At 39.3% G+C, this 25771-nt stretch overlaps 1 protein-coding gene across 4 annotated transcripts; it reads left to right on the top strand.

The window, feature by feature from the left end:
- Nucleotides 1-4521: 4521 nt before the first annotated feature.
- st8sia5 (ST8 alpha-N-acetyl-neuraminide alpha-2,8-sialyltransferase 5) lies at nucleotides 4522-25145 on the top strand. Of its 4 annotated transcripts, XM_034311414.2 has the most exons (9): nucleotides 4522-5138; nucleotides 11090-11200; nucleotides 12030-12122; nucleotides 13780-13872; nucleotides 14189-14275; nucleotides 14382-14526; nucleotides 14871-14983; nucleotides 21894-21986; nucleotides 22633-25145. In XM_034311414.2, exons 1-9 carry the CDS (start codon nucleotides 4960-4962, stop codon nucleotides 23099-23101), a joined length of 1383 nt encoding a protein of 460 aa, XP_034167305.1. In that variant the 5' UTR covers nucleotides 4522-4959; the 3' UTR covers nucleotides 23102-25145. The 4 variants fall into 4 exon arrangements, with proteins under 4 accessions (XP_034167305.1, XP_034167306.1, XP_034167307.1 ...); XM_034311415.2 differs by lacking the exon at nucleotides 12030-12122 and having other exon boundaries at nucleotides 4526-5138; XM_034311416.2 differs by lacking the exons at nucleotides 11090-11200; nucleotides 12030-12122 and having other exon boundaries at nucleotides 4527-5138.
- The last annotated feature ends 626 nt before the right edge of the window (nucleotides 25146-25771 follow it).

Raw genomic sequence — 25771 nt, 5'->3', positions numbered from 1 at the left:
ATTCCAGAAAAGAGCATGAAAAATGACTTTTACTCCCACAGTCAATTAACTGATGTTGAAAGCACTAAGGGCATTCAGTGCAATTAAAGACAGCAAGAACATTTCTGCCAACAATTTGAAGTTGGCACAAACTTCAACCAATGGGAAAAACACCCAGCCAAATGATACACCGTAAATTTTATAAAAGCATTCTTCAAGTACACAGAACCACAACACATAATGGCTACAAAAAGAACCATTAAAAACTAGTTCCAGTTAAGAGGCAGTGACCTGCACACGTACCATTGCAAGCCCTGTGATGCCAAGATCTGAGCACAGTACTGACTATCCTCATTGAGCTGGGTGTCAGTTAGGGGTTTGGATGCAAGTTGCAAGTTTACTGATGGAAATGTCCAAGCAGACAAATGTAAAGGGCAGAGTCAAAATCATGGTTCAGTTGATCAACAGACAGGCTGGAATAAGCAAGACAAAACTGAAAAAAACAGGATCAAGACCAGAATAGAGTGCACTCACTAGTTCTTAGTTTCTACTGAGGTTTGTGGTGTGTGTTTGTAGTGAACAGATGTGTGTGATTAGAAGGAGTGAGAGCAAGATAACAGGTTTGGAAGGATTTTGGGAAATGGAGTGCATGTTTATAGATGGAGCTGAGATGACACTAGTCCTGAACCTCAACACAGCATTAACACACTACACTGCTTTAGGATTTACCTCAGAACAATCAGAGTATGACAACCAACCATCGCAAATATGGCTGTTCAAAAAGAAAACTACATCAGCCACTGTAAATGTAAAATGCACTGTAAAATGCAGTGCTATCTGGACCTAAGGCAACAGGAAACTGTGGCAGATTGCTTGAAGGCACATGACAGAGATCAAATATAGGAGCACAGTGAAAAAGTGCAGATGTAGTGCAGACAGGCTGGCCATCAAAATGAGCTGATATAAGAAATCTTGAGTGCACACAGTGCAACAGTAATGCTGTTCTTAACTGAGTGCCAAAAATATATATAGCCGTAAAATAGCTGTTAATTTATGGGAAATTAACTTTAGAAGATTTTATAATGTTCATCCTCAAAACTGCACTCTCACAAACATTGATTAATGCACAAGGGACAATGAATGCTGCACGCACACACACACGCACGGACACACAAACACAAACACATACATGCTCGCAGAGCCCTGATTGGCTTGACTTTGCACTGATAGTGTTTAATTTTTTAAAAATAAACAATTTGTTTTTGCTCGATTTGGATCATTTGATTTGGATCATTCGATTTGGATCATTTGGGTTTCTTTCTTTTTTCAAATACAAATCAATTCTTTGCAAAACAATTCTTTTCAATAGTTTTGCAGTGTGGTGGCACAGAGGGTAGTGTTGCCAGCTCACATCTCCAGCAGCCCTGGTTCGATCCTGAACTCTGTTTCTGTCTGTATGGATTTTGTTCTCCCTCCGGTTTCCTCCACCTGCTAAAAACATGCCAGTAGGTGGATTTGTGTGAATGTGTGTGTACATGGTGCCCTGCGATGGACTGGCATCCCTCCAAGATCCCTCTCCACCCTGATCAGGATTTAAAGCAGTTACTAAAATTTTAAACAGCTGCTTAAAATAAATAAATGAATTTCAGTGGTTTTGCAGTACTGAAACTGCTGTAAGGGTCATGTCAATTAGGCATATTGAATTGAATTTTATACCTACAATGTGCACCTGTAGACACAGGCTAAGTGTAACTGACAAAAGGGTGACAGAATAAAGGTACAAACTAAAAATAGAACTATCTAAAACACTGATGAGGTTTTTTTTTATATACAAACGGTCTCAAATTCAGTCCTGAAAGTGTTTACTATCTTTGAATCTAGTAGGGGGGTGTAATGATACACAAAATTCAGTTTTGATACAATAGAGTGGTGCCTCAATATGATACATTTTCGACTAAGCCTGAATTGTAATTATTATTATTACAATAATTGAATATGTGCCTCAAGTTTCCATTTTCAACTGAACATTATAAAGGTACAATAATTTAAAATTAATGACTGTGTTTGTGTGATCCTATTCAGACACTTAGCTGTATATAACACAAGCTGTACAATGAAACATGGCTAGCTTTTACTGGTGTAACTCCAGGTGGTGTGCGTTTTTGAATCCTATGCTCTTCACTACTAAATATGAACTTCCCAAGCATTATGGTGATTTTTTAGCCCAAGTTAGTTCAGCAAGGAAAGGCTGCCTGAATGCAGCACAGAGAAAGAGAGAGAGATGAGGAATTTGTGGAATTCCTGCTGAACGTAGCTGTTGCTGTTTTTCTCGAGCTAATACACTAGTAGGCTAGTGTACTGGATCCTGAAAACAGTGTGCTTCAGGAGAAATGTGCTTTATTTTAAGTCCTGATTGGAGATAAAGAGGCAGTTACTTTTTCAGAGGTGGGAGTGTGGGGCTGATTAAGTTAAAATGTATAATTCACCTTGTGTAATATAAGCAGTATTTTATGGTGAATAGCCTACTTTCTTATGAAGTCTCAAATTCAAATTTTATTGGTCACACACACAACCATACACAGTACGATGTGCAGTGAAATGCTTTTTACGACTGTCCATAACATAAAATAGAATTTACATAAACCAGAATTTACTTGTGTACAGGTAGAAAAGGAAAAATATAATATAATATAATATAATATAATAAGGGATATAAAAGATAGGTGGCAGCAACAGCATGGCTATAATAGGAATAAAGTGCAGACGTGCAGTTGTTTGTGCAATATAATGCTGTTTCAAGTCTGTTGAATGTATTGTTTGATACACCGGTCATTCATAACATTAAAACCACTGGCATGTGAAGTGAATAACATTTATTATCTTGTTACAGTGGCACCTGCCAAGGGGAGGGATATATTAGGCAACAAGTGAACAGTCAGTTCTCGAACTTTGACAAGGACCAAATTGTGATGGCTAGACGACTGGGTCAGAGCATCTCCAAAACGGCAGGTCTTGTGGGGTGTTCCCAGTATGCAGTGGTTAGTACCTACCAAAAGTGGTCCAAAGAAGGACTGGTGAACTGGTGATAGAGTCATATATGCCCAAGGCTCACTGATGCGCATGGGGAGTGAAGGCCAGCCAGCCTGGTCTGATCCCACAGAAGAGCTACTGTAGCACAAATTGCTGAAAAAGTTCATGCTGGCTATGATATAAAGGTGTCAGAACACACAGTACATCGCAGGTTGCTGCATATGGGGCTGCATAGCTGCAGACAAGTCAGAGTGAACATGCACCCCTGTCCACCACCAAAAGCACCTACAAAGGGCACTTACCTGGGGAAGACATGGCACCAGGATGCACTATGGGAAGAAGGCAAGCCAGCAGAGGAAGTGTGATGCTCCGGGCAATGTTCTGCTGGGAAACCTTGGTTCCTGGCAGGAATGGTTTGAGGAACATGACAAAGAGTTCAAGGTGTTGACTTGGCTTCCAAACTCTCCAGATCTCAATCCAATTGAGCATCTGTGGGATGTGCTGGGCAAACAAGTCCCATCCATGGAGGCCCCACCTCGCAACCTAAAGATCTGCTGCTAATGACTTGTTGCCAGATATCACAGCACGCCTTCAGAGGTCTTGTGGAGTCCATGCCTCGATGGGTCAGAGTTGTTTTGGACCTACACAATATTAGGCAGGTGGTTTTAATGTTATGGCTGATCAGTGTATATTGAATCATCAGCCTCAAATTGAACAAAAAGATGTGATAGACTGTATTGTTACACACCTACAATCTAGCCAATAAGGTTCTTCGTTAATCAGCTGATAGGATGGATCAGATGGGTTAAATGGGGTAAAGCACTGCAGTGGTCCTGCAGGTGGAGCACTAGTATAAATGTTAACACAGCTAGTATAAATGTTTTTTTTTTTTTTTTGAAAACGTTATCTAATGTATGTTCTGTTAGTAACTGATTTAAGGACAAAAGTGCACATGGCACATGCACTGTGTGTTGGCTAACGTTTGAGACTAGCATTAAAGGTGTACATGACATCACAGTAGTGTTAAAGGTGTACATGACATCACACTAGCATTAAAGGTGTACATGACATCACAGTAGTGTTAAAGGTGTACATGACATCACACTAGCCTTAAAGGTGTACATGACATCACACTAGCCTTAAAGGTGTACATGACATCATACTAGCCTTAAAGGTGTGCATGACATCACACTAGCGTGAAAGGTGTACATGACATCACACTAGCGTTAAAGGTGTACATGACATCACACTAGCGTGAAAGGTGTACATGACATCACACTAGCCTTAAAGGTGTACATGACATCACACCAGCGTTAAAGGTGTACATGACATCACACTAGCGTGAAAGGTGTACATGACATCACACTAGCGTGAAAGGTGTACATGACATCACACTAGCCTTAAAGGTGTACATGACATCACACTAGCGTGAAAGGTGTACATGACATCACACCAGCGTTAAAGGTGTACATGACATCACACTAGCGTTAAAGGTGTACATGACATCACACTAGCGTTACATGCAGTCACGAGTTCCAGGCATGGACACTGTCTCTGTAAAGACCTTCATTTGTCCCGAGATCTTGCAGCACATGCACTGTTTTAATTTTTGACTCCAAGTGAAGGCGAGAACACTGCTGAACATGGGCGACACGTTTGCGGGTTCGCGCCCTGTATATTCTCTACCTCTGAGTTTTCCTCCCAGAGGTCCGATATGGGAGCGTCTATTCCAGTCACGCGCGTGCGCCGAACCTGGGAAACAGGCGCGCGCATGATGCTGACGGCGTATCGGCCGTCTTTCTGCACAGACACAGATCACCAGAAATTATTTATAGATTCCCTTGTTGACTTTGGAAACCGAAGCCTCGAAACAAATCGCCACAGAGGCAAAAAAAAAGAGAGCGTAATCTGTGCAAGGACTGAGTCTAGAACAATGCGCTCGAGAGCTGGATGAACGCGCCTCTCCGTTATTCTCCGTTATTACTACCGCGCGGAAGGATGGGATACTCGGACCCGACGGCCGGGCGCGATTTGCTGGGGAACAGATCCCTGTGTTTCATTTTCATCTGCGCTTTCGGCGTGGTCACACTGCTGCAGCAAATCCTCTACGGCAAGAACTATATCCGGAGGTAAAAAAAAAAATATTAAAAGGCTTTGTATTGCATCACAGTTATGATGGCAGTGAGTATTACAGTGCATGCGCTATAACATGTGATTAGATCTGCAGCAAAGCGGAACAGGTCGTTCATGTCAGACATGGGTTTGCTGTGATATCGCGGAAACAACAGCACGCAGCTGACCGTTATGTTTTAACGGTCGCACGGTTTCCTTCATTGTTCATACGGTTTTCTGTTTGGAGGGAAAAAAACAACCTGATTTCGAGGCGTGAGCTCCATAAACACCACCTCCCCAAATGCCATACACAGTCTCCACTGGCCGACTGTCTATGCCGCGCGACGCTTTGGGTCCTTCTGTTTTATTTTCCCTTAATTGGTTTTTAGTTCTTTATTTTATTTTCTCTCTCCCTTCAACCTTAATCATACATCTTTACATGAAACTGCATTGTGAAATCTTTATGACAGACATCTGAGAGCAATTACATAAAAAAAAAAAGATCTATGATGTCAGTGTACAGAAACAGACAGGAAAGGACTGTGGTGTAGCCTGAATTCTGCATCATGGCAGAGCTTCATGAAACAGATTGTGAGTTTTTTTTTAAATTAGATCTCTCAATTTTGGAAGGTTTCTACAAGGACAGAATGGTACTAAGCTTCCTGGTCCAAGAGAACTGTTGATCTCCTTGACTGAGGCAGCACATCATCGCCAGTGTGTCTTTGTGTGTCAGTGCAAAATGGCGCCTCTCAGACGGAGGGCCCCCTGTGCATTATGGTCTCTGCGAGCCTGCAGATGTCCATATGTTACATTTAAAGCCACTCCCACTCCCACTCCCACCTTACCCTACTGCCTCATGCACACAGTGCATTCATGACATCAGGTGTATGTCGCCCCTGATAGCATGAATCCTGTCCGAATCTTCTCTGTCTGCACTCGGCCTGCGGAGAAAGAGGAGTGTGTAGGTGCATAAGACAAACACTGAGGTCCAACCTAATGTCATGCAAAAAATTTAGAGTAATTTTATGGAACTAGACTGCTTCCACTGGAATTCATAAAAAAATTAAATGGTAAGAAATGCCTAAAGTACTGTCCCCACCTAAAATCTTAACTATTTCATTGTTTCATATGAATTGCTCCATTTTGGTCACTTGAATCCTATCACAGACCTACACACTCTTCACTAGGTTGTATGTGCTCTAGGCCTCTTTAGTTCTCAGACTGACCAAAAAAAGGGTGTTTGGGAACACTTCACACTCTAAAACAGTCAGGTGACTGTACCTATGAGTGTGTGTGCTTGTTCTTGAGATGTCTGTGGGGAGAAATCATTCCCTGTGTGTGAGAGACATTTCTCACTTCAGTGTTCAGATGTAACTGATGTGGTTTTGGGTTGTTTTTGGCAGCAGGGAGAGTCTGTCACCATTTACACTGTTGAAACACTTTAAATGCTTGGTAATAAATGTTAGCTCAGGGGTTAAAACATTGGCCTACTGATCAGCAGGTTGTAAATTCAAATCCCAGCACTGCCAAGCTGCCACTGCTGGGCCCTTGAGCAAGTCCCTTAACCCTCAACTGCTCAGTTGTATAAAAAATGCAAAAGGACCCTGAGTTTTTCAATCAAACAAAAGAGTGTCATGGGAAGAGTGGCACACATTCATTTTCCAAAAATCTATTTTTATCACTCTGCTGCAACAATGGGAGTAATTGATGCAATTAGTGTTGCACCAGCAACATCCTTATCCAGTCATCAGGATCTTCACTCGAGGTTTTAGTGATGAGTGAAATGCCTGTGAGAGCATTAGCTGGCCAGATTAGTGTTGATGTTTGTCTGTCAGTACTAACACGCCATTCCCGGGGATCTGGAAAAGTGTATTTCCTCCTGAGCGACCCTTTCTTCCCACAGCTCTTACCATTAGCTGCTGAGGTAGAGCTGCATTTCCTGCCCAGTATAAGCGATCAAGACTGCTTTACCTTTGAGCTCTCCATTAATTCACACACGGGGAAAAAGTCACCTTGAGTGGCCATGTTGCACAAATAAACTCTTCAGATGCTAGTAATGAATTTGTTGTTCTTTCTTCTTGACACATTAGTGCTGATGTGTATTTTTCCACAGTAAAATGCAAAATGGCAAAAAATGTAATACTGGAAGGTGTTAAATACATTTAATAAAAATTTAATGCAGTAATCCATGTTTAAAGAGAAAAACCTTTTCCATGTGATGTTACAGATCTATTAATCACTACATCAACAATCAATAACTACTGTTAAAAATACTACAATTAGCTAGGACAGTAGCTACAATTAAGTGCAGTACAGTGTAAAGCAATTTGCATTTCCTTGTAAATTATTCCTAAGGGCAGTATCCTGGAGAATTTTTAGAAGTAGGCCTTAATCCAGGCCTTAATTCCATTGGCTTTCTGAAACACAATTTAATTCCAGACTGTATAGTCCTGAATTAAATTAAACTAGACAAAATTTAAACCATCTGTTCTAGTGAGGATTAGTGAGATTCTGCTGGCCTAAGGTTGTTTCTAAAATCTGAATCCAGATAAGCATAAATTCATCTGCAACTGGAGGTTCAAATTCAGCTGAAACAGGGGCAGAAAAAGACAGTGGACCAAAAACTAAGCAAAAATGCTATTAAGCAAATAATTTCAAGGCACCGCATAATTAACTCTAAACAGTACACATCAACTGCAGAAGCCTGTACATCTGTTTGTGATGAATCTACTACCAGCGAGCAAACAGCTCAAAGAACAACATAAGAACCTTTGTCATTTTTCCTCAAGCTTTAATGAAAGTACAGGATTGACGTTGACATTACTCAATGCAGGCTTCTTTGTGAACGTATAGATGAATCTAAAAAAAAAAAGACTTGTTCCCAAAGGGAAACATTTAGAGCTGGCATGAGACTTGCAAATAAAGTCATCAAGCTGTTATTTGACTGCCTGACAAGAATGATGGAGAGCCAACAACCTTTGCAGTACACAGCAGATGATGAGCATCTACATCAGGAGTATTCAACTAAAACTGGGTCCAGTTACATAAAATTCCTTGCTTGCAAAGGTCCATATAAGCAACTAACATGAATGAATGGTGACATGAAGAGTTACCTTTTAATGCTTAACCATTAGCGATTAGTTCATGGCTGTAAATAAGACAATTTGATGTTTTTATGCTTTGTTTCATAGTGGTACTTCATGTTACCACTTGTGACTAGTGCCTTAGAATTTGACGCAGGGAGAATAAACACATAGTTCTTTGTCCACATGTCTTTCGGTTTGGCCTTCAGAAATTCTTTGCTGGGTCTGCTTCTGGACCACAGTTCACCAGTTGACAGCCCCTGATCTAGACACATCTGGTTCATATTAAGGACACCTGCACTGGGTATATTAATATACTTCTTTGTTTAAAATGCAGTTTTCCAAAGGCACCTATATTGCATCTTCTGAACATGCAGAGATTGGTTTTGGAAATCACAAGTCTGACTGTGTTTGAAACCTGTAATTCTGGAGTGCATAAACCTTGGAAATGAATGGAATATTAGTCCTTGAAATTCCTGTACATACTAATCTGGACATTTGATGGAAATAAGGCATCTTTACAGCCTGGCATATTTATAGAAGGCCAGGCTTATTTTTTGAATGTACTTTATAGGTAGCTTGGGAGCATCAGGTAACCAGATGCAATTGTATCTTATTTTACAAATTGCATTGCAGACTGTCTACATGACTGTACATACTGCTGGTTCACTGACTCCACATTTATCTCCAGTTTTTGAAGGCGCCATGTACAACATTATTTTATGAGCACTTGCAGACAAGGTGGTATAGGTTTTTTCTTTGGGTCACAGATAAAAGCTCCAAAAGTAAATTGATCTTCACTGCATTTACTTTATGCATTCAAAAGCTAACTCAAAAACTAACATCATCTAAATCTTTTAAAGGCTCACTAATGTAAGAGTATCTGTCTGGGTTGTGGTGTTGGTTGGTCTACATTGATTTAGTCCAGATGTACCTCTCATTTGACAAACAACAATAAACTTAAGTTAAACCTGGCTCATCAGAGGTTTAATCTAAACTCGAATTTACTCCAAGAGTAACATTAATTTTTGGCTTGGGAGATCATTTAAATCTAGATTATGCTAAATCTAAAACTATTTCTGTTCCTCAGATAGACTGAGAAAGTGATTTAGAGTTAGTCCAGTTTCAAAGGCCCTCTCTCTCTGGGAAACTGGGCCCAAATATATTTATATATTTGAATTAGAAACACAAGCGACCTACATCACTAAACTAAAGACATGCTGAAACATGCATATATACATATAGTCCAGGCATTTAAAACTTAAAGTGAGCTAATTCTAAAAGTCCTGATTTAAAAACTGTAAAGACAGTAAAGGCACTCTTAATATTTGTCTGTTCCAGAATGAAAGGAATAAAGGTAGTATGAAAACTGGAGGTGGAAAAGCACAAGGAGCACTTAAACAATTGAAATGAGGAATTGAGAAGCCTAGGAACTATGAAACATGACCTAGAATTGCAAGACTGTAAAAGTCCATTATGTGGTCATTACTGTGCACTTTTCCAGGGGTCTTCGTTCTTAAACACGAAGGATCAGTGTGGTTGTACGTTTTCATTTTCAGCTAATAGTAATTTGAAGACCAAAATCATCCGATAAACAAGCGGAATCAGGTTTCTCTCTTATTTGGTTGGAATATAAACCTGAAGCCCTTTTGCGGATAAGATTGAAGACCTCTGTCCTACTCCATGAGAAGGCTACCTCCACAATGAAAAGAAAAAGAAATCTGAAAAGTCCCCCTTTGTAGGGTTTCAATAACAGCCAAAGCCAGCAATTCTTTGGTAAACGAATAAGTAGCTCAAATCATTTAATTACCATAATTTGTAATTTGTTTAATATGTAATGTTTGCTAACTAGTTAGAATGTTGTCAGTGTAATGTTAGACAGAAGGAGGAGAAATTAAGCTGTTTTAAAAATAAAAACAAAACACGAGCTTGTATTGTTTTACTAAATACTAAATGCATTGTTATACTTATACTAAATGCAATGTTAATATGGTTCATACTTGAACCTGACCAGCACTAGATAAACTTAATTTCACTGGTTTCTACCACTTATTTCCATTTTGAGTGAAAACACAGCAAAGTGTCAATCAATCTGTCCTTTCAGTACTGACTACAGTATTTAGAAGGATCTTTTGAAGCAATAATATGTAAACATTTGAATTTGGAATAATCCCATGATAGTGCTGAGTTTATGTTTCAAAATTGAGTGCGGTTTCCTTTGCCTTACATATATCTTCATTTGACACCATAATTTCATTTCAGGTGTCCTACTTTCCCTCACACATGCCAATAACTAATTCTACATTTAGATAAAAGAATTAATTTACGTCAATTTATTCTGAGGCAGTGAAGTTCCAGGTTCTTGCCAGAGTGTCAGATGTATTGGCTGAACACTGTTAAACAGTGAAATGTCAAGATTAATGTTTTCTTTGTGTGCCAGTCGTTTTATTGCCAATGTACTAATTATAAAAATACCCCTAAATTGTTTGAGATCATGCCAATAATTTGTTATTTCAGACCTTTGGTTATTTGACCAAATACCTTTTTTTTTCTGATACAGTTCTTGCACATACATTTTTCTCAGTGTGACATAACTATTACAATGGTTAACTGATGTTTATTGTCAGTTAATTTGATAGTTAATAGATGATTCACTGATGAAGGTATTGACATTTGCTGAGATTTATTTTCCACAATTCACACTCACATGAGAGGTACCAGGAGGAAAAAAATCTTAAAAACTGGTGTCATTGCTGGTTAACACACTGATCAGTTCGTCGGTTCACTTGTGATCTCCTCACATGTAACTAGATGCAATTTTAAATGTGTTTCACTCTTGAAATGCACCTTTAAACATTAAATGCACTGCCTCGTTCTTTCACTAGCACGCAACAGTTTACCCGCCTCAAAGGAGAGGAGGTGGGCAACTGGAGCGGCCTCGTTAGTTACCCTGATGATGGAGGGATGAAGCAACCTGCCAGAATTGGGAGGAAAAGGTACAATGCAGCACTGAAACCACCCAACCCACAGAGAGAGAGAACGTGTGAAAGTGAACGAACACGAATGCTGCTCCATGCATGTTTTGGACTTAATTAACATTAACACTACAAAGGCAATTAACAGATTTTGCTAACGCCACAGCCAATCAGAGGCCGGGGACCAATTTTGTTCCATTTGTGTGAATTTAATGAGGGATGGTCCAGGTAAAGGTGGAGGCAGCAGGATGAAAGAGAGGGAGGGAGAGAGGGAGAGGGAAGTGAAACAAAGAAGACAGAAGGGTGATAATAGATTTAACTCTCCTGTTCTATTCACTATGTAGCAAAAGAGGTGATTCATTAATTTAGGTAATCTATTCTGAATTTATTTTAAAACATCCAATATATTTTTTAGCTCCACTTAACTAAACAGTAATATTGGAAATAGAAAACACAAAACACAAAAACTGTGTAGTTTTTTTTCACTCCCTCAGGGCAGTTGGGAGCATAAATAGGATTTTTTTTTCACTTTTTTTTTTTACTCTCAGGTCAGAATGAACTAAACAACAATCTCCATAAAATAATAATAATAATTTTTTTCATACCCATTACTCTCAGGTCAGAATGAATGGAACATGATCTCTCTAATGCAACTGCCATTTTCCATTAAAGATAAAAAGCTGAGCAAATTCATCAAGTTCTATATTTGAAAATCTTTAATATTTTCACTTAAATGCTATTTAAAAGTAAAACTAAATTAAAATGGGCCATTCTGACCTGAAACGAACACAAGGGTTAAATCCGCTTGCTAAATAATGACGCTAACTCCCACCTGTCTGCATGTTGACAGATGCGTCCGTCAGAATTTTCAGCACTCAGAGAACTCCGTAGTTATCGCGCCCTGCCTAGCTGATATTAAGAAGAAAAAAAAAGAAAAGAGAAGGTAGGCCATTGATGATGATGGCATCTACGATCAGTTTCTCTCTTTCTTGCCAAACGTCCTCCCCCCTTCCCTCCTCCACCTCTTTGGGAATGATGTCTGTCCCCTGTCCATCTGGTCTGAGAGGGTGCATTTGTTCATCGCCCCTCCACTCCGTGGTCTGCTTGTGCATGCTGTCTGAACCCCCCTCTTGACCTTTGACTTCTGACTCCATCTCCTGCATCATCCCCACCCTGAAGCTGGGAGTGCTCACTCTGTTCCCCTTGGTGTACTGACTTCCTATTTTTTCTGTCTCCCATAATCCCTTGCTGCTCATCTCCAAACCCGCACCAGCGTGTGGGTCACAAACACAGCGCACCCTCGTGTTGAGTGTGTATGTGTGTGTTATTGTCACTTGTGCCTAAACTCAGTCTTCCCGCATTGCCATCTTGTCTTTGACTGGGCTCGCGCTTTAATTTTTCTTTAGTTCCTTTTTAATCTATACGATGAACAAACATCTGTCATGCATTTGCACAAAGGTTTTAGCTGTACACATCCAGAATGCTCCTGACTATCTAGTGTGCACCTCTCTAGGCTACAGCACAGTCAGATGTTCATAATGTCACTCTAGTCAGAGATGTATGGAACGGTTCTTTTGTATTTTTGTGTGTTTTTGAGTCTGTTTTGCTGCAGCATTGTCCTTTAGTTTGAGTCATTTCTCTTCTGTTGCACTTCGTCCCCTTTTTTCAACTCTACATTAGTGTGTTCAATTTTACATTGCTCTTGTCTGTCATCTGAGATCGACTACCATGTTGGCTCAAATTCAATGGCCAATTTTGGATTGGGCTGCAAATGATAACCTTCCCACAAGGTCCATAAGTGAGTTAATAAATCTAATTGAATATCTGTTGGAACATAAGCAGCTTTGGGATCATTAACAAACTGCTTTAGATGCTAAGGGATAAATCAGTTTCAATTTCTTAAAGCTAACATTATACAAGTAGTTTGATAAATCCACTTCTAGTAGTTTGTTTCCCCTTATAGCCAGAGTTCTGTTAAGTGAATTTTAAGTGCACCATTATATAAAGCTAGTCAAATAAGTCACAGTACTTACAGCTAGCTGCCAGTTTGGCTCCAAAGTGACATAAAGATGGCTGCCATTTTGGCTCTGGACTAAAGCACAGTAAGTTATGTATGGTATTGCTGTAGTCCATTTAAAGGTCATTACTTCTGAAACAGCCAGTATTTAAGCTGGTTTATATACATGAGGTAAAGAGGGAGAGAGAGAAAGGTTTGAGTCATAACAATTGCCCAGTTTACATGCAGTGCTGCTCTGTTTTTCTTTACATTTTTAAATCCTTTTATGTTTTATGTATGTTCTTGTATTTTTGTTTCATAATCAAGGTGGACACACACACATCTTATTGTCTCTGCAGTGTTTCTTTGCTTATTATTGATGTAATGGAACCCCTCTGAACTTTGTCTCTCCTGAACAACCAACCAAAGAATGCAGTTTGTGTGAATGCATGTGTGGGTGTTTGAGGTATGAAACCCAGCAGACAGTAAGACCCCTGACAACATCTGAGTCACACACTCTTTGGGTGTATGTGTGTTTGTATGTGTGTTTGAGACCAGGCTTTAGTGTAGTGTAGCTGCTGTATGACTGTGTGTATCCTGGCAGGTATCTGGAGAGTTCTAATGGACCCCTCCTGTATAACACCACCACCTGCAGAGAACTGCGCCAAGAAATCACAGACATCAAAGTGCTGTCCACGTGAGTCACACACAACTCTGATTCCCAGATATCGGCAGCCTGGGCTCTCCTGAGGGAATCATGTTTCTAGAATGTTTCGATTAGAATGAGAAAGTCAGCGAAGGACGTTTATTCATAGACTTGCTATTTCCGTGCCAGCGTGCTCGCTTATCCTTCTTGCCTTCTCTTGATTCTCTTTTCCCAACATTAAATATATAAAAAGGCCTGATGTGTGCTGATGTATAGTAAATTGTTGTTGTGAGTTGAGTTGTCACTCTGTGCGTGTGTGTGTGTGTGTGTGTGTGTGTGTGCATGTGTGTATGTGTATGTATGTTAGGGTGAAGACATCAGAGTTGTTTGAAAGATGGAAAAATCTGCAGGCTTGTTCATGGGAGCAGAACAAAGAAGAGACCAGCAACTTCAAGTATGTACACACATAAACACACTCGTTCATCCTCATAGAAGTGTACATTTGTATCGTATGATTCCAGTTTTGCTTGAGTCTAAACCCACCCTCCGCTCTGCAATAGGATGTCTCTGTCACGGTGCTGTAATGCTCCCTCCTTCTTGTTTACAACGCAGAGGAACACACCATCCAGCACAAAACTGCGCTACGAAGTTGACACCAGTGGCATCTTGCACATCAGCCCCGAGATATTTAAAATGTTTCCGGAGGTTGGTGTATGCTTTCTCTCTCTCTTTCTTACACACACACGCACACACATATACACACACACATGCACACGCACACACACACACACACACACACACACACACACACACACACAGAGAGAGAGAGAGAGAGAGAGAGACAGACAGACAGACAGACAGACAGAGACTAAAAAACAGACAGACAGAAGAAAAACTAGCAGCTGTTGCCTAGCATCTACTTCATCTACCCACACCTAACAGCAATCTGGCAACTGTTACCTAGCAACAGTTCCACACTGGGATAATATCATGACAACGACTTTGCAGAAAAGTTGCATCTGCCTATTTTTTCTCTCTTCTCCTTGTAGGACATGCCTTACTCTAAATCACAGTTCAAGAAGTGTGCTGTGATTGGAAATGGAGGAATAATTAAAAACAGCAAATGTGGGAAAGAGATTGACTCTGCTGACTTTGTCTTCCGGTAAGACATTTTTTTCTCCTCTGTATCAGTCAGTGTCTTTGTTTACACTGCCTCTTTGTATGGTGTCTGCAGTCAAAATGTCTCTATGCATTCAGTATCCCTCTTTATGACCAGTGTCTTGCTATAGCTGTCAGATTGTCTTTGATTATTAATTAATGTCTCACAGAATGTATGGTGTGTCTCTTTTTCAGCTAGAGCCACTCTCTTTATAGTCAGTCTCTGGCTTTATCAGTCATATTGTGCTGGTAAACCATACATATCTGGAAACAGTGTTTAAAAGACTTGGCACTGTAATAACATTACTCCCACTGGCTTTCCCGCTAAACCCAACCTCTATTTCCTTTAGTCCTTTTAATATCTGGAGGAGTAACATCTGGAGCTTTCTTGAGCAATTTAAGTCTACAAAATGAATGTTTTTTTACTTTGCTATGCTAAACATAAAAACATAAAGCTAACACATTGCACAATACCTTTTGGCCATTCTACACACACACACGCACACACACACATAATATACACCGATCAGCTATAACATTAAAACTACCTGCCTAATATAGTGTAGGTCCCCAAACATGCCACCAAAACAGCTTTGACCAGTGGAGGAATGGACTCCACAAGACCTGTGAAGGTGTGCTGTGGTATCTGGCACCAAAATTTTAGCAGCAGATCCCTTAAGTCCTGTAAGTTGCAAGGTGGGGCTTCCATGGATCAGACTTTTTTGTCCAGCACATCCCACAGACCCTCGATCGGCTTGAGATCTGAGGAATTTGGAGGCCAAAGCAACACCTTGAACTCTTTGTCATGTTCCTCAAACCATTCCTGAACAATATTTGCAGCGCAGCAGGGCACATTATCCTGCTGAAAGAGGCCACTGCCATTAAGGAATACCATTGCCTTGAAGGGGTATACTTGGTCTGCAACAGTGTTTAGGTAGGTGGTACGTGTCAAAGTAACATCCACAGAGCATCACACTGCCTCTGCCAGCTTGCCATCTTCCCATAGTACATCCTGGTGCCACCTCTTCCCCAGGTAAGAGCACCCAGCCATCCACATGATGCAAAAGAACACGTGATGCTCTGATTGTAGGCGCTTGTGCCGGTAGACAGGGGTCAACATGGACACTCTGACAGGTCTGCTACACAGCCCCATATGCAGCAAGCTGCAATGTACTGTATGTGCTGACACCTTTCTATCATAGCCAGCATGAACTTTTTCAGCAATTTGTACAGTAGCTCTTCTGTGGGATCGGACCAGACAGGCTAGCCTTCACTCCTCATGCGCATCAGTGAGCCTTGGGCGCCCATGACCCTGTCGCCGGTTCACCGGTTGTCCTTCCTTGGACCACTTTTGGTAGGTACTAACCACTGCATGCCATGAACACCTCACAAGACCTGCCATTTTGGAGCTGCTCTGACCCAGTCGTCTAGCCATCACTATTTGGCCCTTGTCAAAGTCGCTTCGTTCCTTACACCTGATCCTTTTTCCTGCTTTCAACACGTCAACTTCGAGACTGTTCACTTGCTAATATATCCCATCTCCTGCCATTGTAACCAGATAATCAATGTTATTTACTTCACCTCTCAGTGGTTTTAATGTTATGTGCTGGTCCTAGTGCAGGTCCCAAGCCCAAATAAAATGGGAGGTTTGTGTCAGGAAGGGCATTTGACGTAAAACCTGTGCCAAATGAAACATGCTGTGGTGACCCCTAACGGGAGCAGCAGGCTATGTTTACATGCCAAGATTTTCACCAATATAAAATAATTTATTCCGATTGCAGATTCCTAATGAAACATTTATGTGAATGCTAAACAGTAAAAACAGACAGTCTTCATTTATGTGCACATTTACATGTAATCTGATCCAAAGTTATGCGTGTCCATGGAGTGTGGTTTATTGTCAGCGTTACCATAACAACATGGAGCTTGCGAGTCTTGTCAGTTTTTTAGTGATGCTGCTTATATTGTTAACAAGCTTTAAATTGTTTGCCATCTCAGCAAAATGTCACCCAAGTTTTACTTTTAAAATGAAAGAATTTGTGACTACAGTAAAATGGCTCAGCGATTATATTTGTCAAACATTCAGGAGAGCTATGGTTGTTGAAAATCAAAAAATGCATATATTAACTATCAGTATAATGCTTTTATTCATTTTTTAATGTTACCAACATTAAAGGCAATTGTTTGGGAATAACACAAGAAAGAAGTTCTGCAATCCAAAGGTGTATACATGATTTTGTTTTTTTAAATTCTGATTGAGTTGTCAGTTGGATTACTAGCAGATTATTAGGCTGCATATAAACATAGCCAAATAAGCGATTAACTTCTTGCCATGCTCTATAGTATTTATATAAATGCTGTTCAGGCCAAGTTGACCTTGATTTTGAATAAAGATTGCAAAAGGAAAAAAATCTAAGTGACTTAGAAAGGTTCATTATTGGGACACGGATGGGAAGAGTTTCAGTCACTGAAGACTGAAGTGGCTAGTGTTTCAATAGGAACAGGGACAGTGACATCTGACATCAGTTAATAGGGTCAGAAATTCAGTGGACATCGGACAATGGACATTCTGTGACAGTGATATTTGTGCATTAATATGACTTGTATGGAGAACAGAAGAGCAAGTGTTTTTCAAGTAACTGAAAATATCAGTGCAGCATGTGTTCAGACTGTCAGAAAGAACAGGCCATCTTCAAATACATAGAGAGGGATATTATAGTAAAATCTTGAATTGAAATGAATTATTAAAAGTGATTATACATTTGAGAATATAGTGGTGGAAAACCACAGACACTGGTCTACATAGATGTGGGGGAAAAAAGATAATATCAGATGAGTCATCCTTCACCATGTTCTCAAGTGCATGTGTGATGTACAGCAAAAGAGCGGTACAGCCCTGAACACCTGATCCCTACAGTGAGGAGATCTGATCGCTCTGTTATGCAGTGGGAGGCATTTTGCTGGTGTGGTTTGGGAAGAAGGAAGAGGCATTGCAGATCAATCCAGAATTATTATGACCTTTATCCTATGATGAAACATTTCTATCCTGATGGGAGTGGTCTCTTCTACACTGAAAAAATGATTCAGTGGTTCAGCAAATTTGACAAAAACAAATGTTTTTTTTTTTTTACACAAAAAAGCAAATTATTAAAATTACTTAAATGCTTTAAATTCTGTACTAAATGAATTCATGTAAATATGTGTCTAAAACCCAAAATGTATATTTTACTTAATTTACTAGGTTAAATTTAATATTATTTTGCAAGTGCACACAAAACTAGAAAAAAGAAGTAATGTTTACTTGAACTGATTGCATACTGAAGTGTGGATGTGGTTTTTAAACTTGATTTGCATATGCGGTCACGATACTTTAAACTGACATGGATGGGTTGTTTTCAATATTTCTTGTTTTGTGTTGGCTTTAAGGCCTAAAGCTATAGTATTATGAAATGTTTTGAAAGATCAAGTGTTTTGGGAACATTTTCTTGGTTCACCCTCTGTGTTTCCTTGGTCTCTTGTAAACTTTACTTAAAATGTTTTAGTTATATTTACTAAGATTTTATGTATGGAAGTTGTTACCACACTTTTCTTAAGTAAACTTCACTCCATTACTATTTTCAGTGCAGGGGTCAGTGAATGGTTTCATGAGTATCAGTGTGATCTTAATCATATGCAGTGAATATTTGTGTCATTGCAACCACATCACTCTTTTAGAGTCTTGTGGTCATTTATCTCACTTTTAGATACTTATTAGCTAACAAGCGTTTCTCATTTGTTAGAGTGAACAAGAGAGAATAGTATGGAATGAGAAATGTGCAACTACATTTTAAAATGCACAGATTAGAATTTTCTGCCTTCATTTGTATTTTTTAAATTTTTTAAGTTTCTGTTGAATTACGTGAAATAGAAATTTAATTCCAAGGCTTGAATTTGTTTGCAAGATTTCAAATTAAATTTTAATAACAAGAATAATCAAGTGTAGAAATTTAAAGAAAAATTTTGGTCACACAATCAATTTCAAATTCAGATTGAAGTTTTTAACACGCTGTATCTGGGGACGCTCAGATTTGATTGCCATCATTCAAATCAATGATGTAATATTTTGAAAATATTCATATGAATTTGCAGAAATTTGAAATAGATTGTGCCACCAATTGATTTTTCCATAGCTGATGTCGTGGCAAAGCAGAATAAGAAAATGAGTTACAAAAAAAGGGGGTTCTGGATGCCAAAAATCTATAGACTTTATTGAATCAGACAACAAAGCTGAGATGGTCTGCAGAGCATCTGATTTACATAGTCGTGGCCCATGCTTTTATACAATTCTAAAACGATGATCTCATCGGATGGAGTTTTCTCTTCTTTCATTCAATCACACACCTGCCTCTCGCCCCTATTATTTCAATATCCCCTTATCTTAGTTTTAGCCGTGGCAAGAGTTCAGTCAGTTTATGTTTCAAAAACAACATTAGCCTTCACCTTAAAAACACCACCTACAAGGTCACACCAGTTTGTTCTCACAGAAACATCCTTGTAGGATCATAGGCATAAAGTCACCCTTCTAAATGTACTAGAAATGGTACAGTGTAGTATATAAGTAAAGCTCTGAAAGTTAATACATGAGGTGATTTTTCAATTTTTCACTTTTCAATACTGTTGCATAGATACTGACTGATATAATACTGATTAACAAATGATATTGGTGTAGATAACAGGAAATTCCTCCATACTGATTATAAAAATGAATATGACACCTTGCTCACAAATTCAAGCCATGGAATAAAATTTCAGTTTGATAATTCAACTACAAAACTTCACCTACAAATACAAATAAACAGATTACAGATTTGTACATTTTAAAGTCAAATTGTAGTGCCACATTTCTCATTCCATAGAGAGCTGCATGTATCAGTAAGATGAAAATAACTGGTTCATATGGAACCTAGATAGGCTGTGACGTATTTGTTCTATTTTTAAAAGAGCACAGACAGCAAAGAAGACCTTTAAGCATTTCTCTGAAGTTGTTACTATAATTATAGGTGTTGTCTGCTAAAGGCCCCATCTCAAATGGTGCCCTAAACCCTGTGGGCCTCCTGCATGTCCGTACATATGACACTTTATGCAAGTACTTATGCAAGTCCTCAAGGGTGCGTGACTTAAAATACAGTGATACAGTGTGCAGTTCCACTAGCTTTACAGCATTAGTATTTCCTGTTTTAAATCAAAGCCTGCAGTTTGTAGTAGCGCCTGTTTGACATTGTATTAACATTCTCATTGTACTTACCTCAGGTTTACCTCAGAACAGCTATGAAGCTGCACGTTGTGCAACAGAGGAGATAGCCAACACTCAGCTTCCCATCCCACTTAGCTTCTGTACCCGAGAATAAAAAAAGATGTGATGGAAGCTATAGTTGCCTATGAATTTAAACTGCAATACTTAAAAAAGGTAAAACAACAACGATCAGAATATGTAAAAGTGAAACAAGTATTCACTGTGCTTCAGTAACTGTGGGCAATTCACCCCCCTCCAAACATATCACCCTGTTTCCCCCAACTCTGTGCCTGTGTGTGGTACCGTATGCCTGCTGCCAGTTGGCCAGTGTTTACAAGTGCAGCTTTTTCAGTTGTGGCCCCAGCTTTGACCACTGCCTTCATAAGACATTGGATAGGCTCCGAAATTGAAAAGATTTCACACGATGTTCCCACTCACCCTTAAACCAAATGTTCTCACCAGTGTATCATTCCTTTATGGTCCCCCGAGACTATTCTCTACAGTGTGTCTCTTGTTACTAGTTGGAGTGCATTGTATAACGTTTCTCAAGAAGAATGTGTGTTGTGAAAAACACACATATAGATATATAAAAGATGTCAATTGTTATAATGTGAGAAGAGACAACAATTAATTGAGATGACAATACAGTATGTATACAGCACTACATGTGTAAATATCAGAACAACCCCTGATGATTCACACATTGGGCCTGTTTTATGAGAGTGAGTTAAACAATCCACTGGTCATGACAAAAAACAAAAGACCAAAAAAATGGCCAAAAGTTCATGGACACCTGAACATAGCACTCATGTGTTCCTTTTGAATATCCCATTCCGTGTGCTGTTATAAAAACCTCCGCTCTTCTGGGAAAGCTTTCCACTAGATTTTGGAGCATGGCTCAGGCACTGATGTGGGGTGAGACGGCTCATACAGATTTAAAAACCATAAAAATAAAACACACAAATTCTAACATACTGTACAAAGATAAATGTTCTTTTATTATTTTTAATGGAGTTGCAGTTAAATAATGCTGCGAGCAGGGGGCGCTACAGCACTCTCAGTATCACACTTCCCACACCAAAGCAACCTTCGCCTGTGCTGTTAAGTGTTTCTAACCAGACTTAATGGAGTTGCAGTTAAATAATGCTGCAAGCAGGGGGCGCTACAGCACTCTCGGTATCACACTTCCCACACCGAAGCAACCTTCGCCTGTGCTGTTAAGTGTTTCTAACCAGACTTGGTGTATTTGAGGCATTGTTTCTCTATGAGCCTGAGTATATCTCCTGATGGGTCTGAGCTTGTCTATGAGCTAAAAGGTCTTTCATTATGGTTTACATTTCATTTGACCTTTTCAGAGTGTCTGTCTTCAGCAGTGTCCCTCTTCATTATGTTTTTTTTTTTTTATTATTGACCAAGATCTTTGATTGTCACTAATATCGAATGAATGGTCAGTGTCTTTCAGGGTCATTGTCTCCCTTTACAAGTCACAGTGTATTTCATTATAATGAGTGTCTATTATCACTGTCTGTCAAAGTGTCTGCCTTTTCCAATAAATAAACTGCCCTCGATCCTGACTAGCATAGAACATTTCCCTTGGAGCTACCACTTATTTCTCTTTTTCTCTCTCTTTCTCTCATCTCAGATGTAATATTCCTCCTATTTCTGAGAAGTATGCAGCAGATGTGGGAACTAAGACTGATCTGGTGACCATCAACCCAAGCATCATCACAGAGAGGTGAGCAGGGTGATGGGAGCCTCATAGGCACTGGAAGAGCATCAACAGCGCGTATGGGCGTGTGTGTGGGGGGAGGTTGAACTATATATTTGTCTATATTGATTTGGACCAAGTATTTGTTCACAACCAGTGAAAAAAAAAAAACAAAACAAAAAAAAAAACAGCACTGTATTGTTGATTTTTTTTATATTCACAACTCTGCAGTCTTAAATGCAAGGGCTGCTTCCTGAAACATTCCAATTCATATTTAACAAATCCATAACTAGCAGTTATCATAGAATATCAGACTTAATTGCTGAGCAGTGACTTGACTCATAATTGTTATTTTTTTTAAGTACAGAACAGTGGAAAGATCATGCAATACTTGTGCAATCAAATTTTGAGGATAATTAACATTTGAATGTATTTGAAAATAATTAATTCTCCAGTTATTAAAAAAGCCAACTATGCACAATATATATACTGATTTTATGTAAAACTTGGAGAATCTCTAATTAATGCACGCTTAAAGCCTTTAACAGAAGAACAGATGTGTTGCTTTGCAAAAAAATATGTACACAAATGAACTTGCTCATTTATACTGCCTCTCTCTCTTTCTCTCTCACTCACAAACCAATTCACACAAAAAAACTATATACACAAACAGGTTCCAGAAACTGGAGAAGTGGCGGCGGCCTTTCTATGATGTCTTGGCAAGCTACGAGAATGCATCTGTGGTGCTGCCTGCATTTTATAATGCACGCAATACTGATGTGTCCTTTCGTGTCAAGTATGCACTGGATGACTTTGGTGGCACCGCGGCACACAATGTTTTCTTCTTCCACCCACAGTACCTCCTCAGTGCACAACGCTTCTGGGCGGTGCAGGGCGTCCGTGCCAAACGCTTAAGCAGTGGCCTTATGCTGGCCACAGCGGCACTTGAACTGTGCCAGGAGGTACACCTCTATGGCTTCTGGGGATTCCCCATGAACCCAGCAGGCATATTCGTTACGCACCACTACTACGACAACGTCAAACCGCGCCCGGGCTTCCACGCCATGCCGCAAGAGATCTTCAGCTTCCTGCGCATGCACGCACGTGGAATCCTGCACGTGCATACGGGGGTGTGCAGGTGATGGCATTCACCACCGAAGCTGCTGTTTGTCAGCCTTTTTTTTTCAAGCGAGGCGCTTCCAGTTGAAAGCCAGTGGTGTGAAACTCAAAATGAGCTTCTAAGTGTGTTTGCATGTGAAAGACAATATTCTTGAGATGTACTAATGTGGTTTCCACTGAGATGACTTCTGATTGGGTTGAGTGAATTCAAGCCAGGGGTCGGATTTAGTGTCTGAAACACATTAGTGCTGTGTTTATGGGCAACCATTTTGTTTCCCGCTATGTTTTTGATATAGAGAACATATAATTTTGTCTGTGCCGTCGCTACATGGTGCCTGTTTTGTGCGCGGTATTTTGTGTAGTTGTTTTTTGTGAAACATCAAAACGGTAGTTTTATTCTGTGAAAGGGCCACGAAACCTCAATAAGCCTACACTTCTCTCATGCACACCATAGAACTATTTATCACTTAAATATAAATTACTTATTATTGTCAGAAACAAACTATTGATAATAATATTGTAAGCGCTTCTTTTTTCATAAGATATTGTTGCAACTCTAAAGACTGGTTGTAATAAAGTTCATGGTCTCAAACACAGCAAACATATTTGCATGGAGACAGGACAAAACTTTTCTTATTTAAACAAAACAAGCCAAAAAAAAAAAAAACAGTCTAAACAGCACTGCATTCAAAGTGGCATTGAAAATAATGGGTATGTACACAGAGGTAAAAGAGTGCTGAAGTGAAGGCTCTTTCAGAATGTTTGGAGTGGATACACATATATAAATATATTTATATATGGGAATAATATCACTACTGTATAATTTATTGACAGATGTCTGCAAATGTATCAGCACTCAGTAATTTCACTTTACAGCTGTTGGCTTAAATAGTTTGAGTATTTCTTAACATTTAATTAAAACTGTTATGCAGAATTTATGAAGCCTTTACAGTGTTAATTTTTATGACCCTTTCTCAATTATGGAGGATTTATCATATGAGACAGTTTTGACTCTGTTACAAGACTGTTTGGACCACCGTAAGCCTCACAGTGAACTGAGGTTTTCAGAAACAGATATTTCTACCAGATTAATGATTTGTATACACAGAACAAGTGTTTTGTCTGTATTCTTTTGAGGTTGCCTATACATGAGAACAGTGGGGACTCTTAGGAAAAAAAGACATTTTTAAAGAAAAAGCAGGCAACAGAAGACAAAGTGTGGTGTGCCACACAAGTGTTGAATTGAAATATCATATCGGAGATGAGCTTTTCCAAAACTAGACACAGACATGACTAATCAACTAAAAAAATAAATAAGCCTATAAATCACAACCATTCTAAGTCTTTTAGGGAAAAATTCAACTTTGGGTTGAATTGAAGGTTTTTTTGTGCCTGTCTGTCTTTCTCTTTTGTTCTTGGTGCCTTTATGTGTCATGCCATATTCCCTCCTTGGTGCCACCATACTGAATGGCATTCTTTTGGTTAATCTTGTACATTTTGAAATCTTTCAAACATATTTTATTCACATCATTAAGAACTGGCACTGTTTGACAAATGTTTAATGAGTTTCTGTGTGTGGGATGGGCTTACTTGTAAACTGTCCATCTTATGTTTACCTTTTCCGGAAGGTATGAACCATTTTGGAGAGAGCCAGCAACATTCTGTGTGTTTCTGCACACTCACCATTAGAAAATATGTACACTGTGATGCAGAACAAATATAATTGATTCATTATGCTCACATAGAGGTGGTGTCAGTTTCCACTGAAATGGTGAATAATTGATCACATTCTGAGGTTGATCAGTGTTAATCTGACTAACATTGTCTGATTTCTCCATGGAAGTCCCTTTCCAGTGCCAGACACAAACACAAAATCTTATTAAGCATGTTCTACATATCATTATCCCCATAGTAGAATCACAACTCGCACTTTTGAGGAATTAAATAAAATGACAAAAGGGACATCTGTGACATATGAAGAAAGCTTTCGAACATGGTTTTAATGTACTATGTGCAATATGCACTGTCTTTATCAAATGTGTAAATAAATTCATTTGGAATTACTGATTCTGTTCTCTGTCTCCATTCATCCGTCCACCCATCCATCTATCCATCCATCTATCCATCCAACCAACCAATCAACCCAGTGCATTATTAGCACTCTGTGTTTTTGAGCCCAAATCTACTGTATGTCCTAGTGTTTTTGCCAAATATGATTTTTTTCCGATGACTGTTGTCAGTACCTTGGACAGCTCTAATTTCTCTAAGTTATATTTGACAACATAACTATTAACAACAGTGACAAGGTTTCATCCACCCACTTGGAAATATAAAAACACTGGCTAAAGTATAAAGCGGTGTTGTCACTAGTTCGTCTATTTCAATGATGATACTAAACATGATACTTCAGGAGCACTTCACCAGAACGTGCCCACTGAAAGATTAGAAGGTCAGATGTCAGCGTTTTATTTGGTCATCTGACCTCTGAATTGTCAGCATATCATGCTCCTTAAGAAAATATGAATTATTTAACACACTATGCAGGTGTGTATAGCCTATCATGTAGCCTATACAGTGATGTTCAGGGGCGGATTAGATGAAACACCCACACACACATACAGCTTGCTCCTCTTGATCCAATACTGAAAGTTCATTAAGTAAATCCCAAGTTTATAAAATTATATATTGTTATA

The sequence above is a fragment of the Pangasianodon hypophthalmus genome, chromosome 15, assembly GCF_027358585.1.
Source record: "Pangasianodon hypophthalmus isolate fPanHyp1 chromosome 15, fPanHyp1.pri, whole genome shotgun sequence".
Taxonomy (NCBI): Eukaryota; Metazoa; Chordata; class Actinopteri; order Siluriformes; family Pangasiidae; genus Pangasianodon; species Pangasianodon hypophthalmus.
Note: the sequence above shows the minus strand (reverse complement) of the source record. Positions and strands in the feature narration are given on the sequence as shown.

What these genes read in the sequence shown, in the direction of transcription:
- st8sia5 (XM_034311414.2), top strand. Translation starts at nt 4,960, where the DNA reads ATGAACGCGCCTCTCCGTTATTCTCCGTTATTACTACCGCGCGGAAGG. An exon ending in GGCAAGAACTATATCCGGAG is followed by an intron (nt 5,139 to 11,089) that starts GTAAAAAAAAAA and finishes TTCTTTCACTAG; the next exon opens with CACGCAACAGTTTACCCGCC. An exon ending in CCAAGCATCATCACAGAGAG is followed by an intron (nt 21,987 to 22,632) that starts GTGAGCAGGGTG and finishes ATACACAAACAG; the next exon opens with GTTCCAGAAACTGGAGAAGT.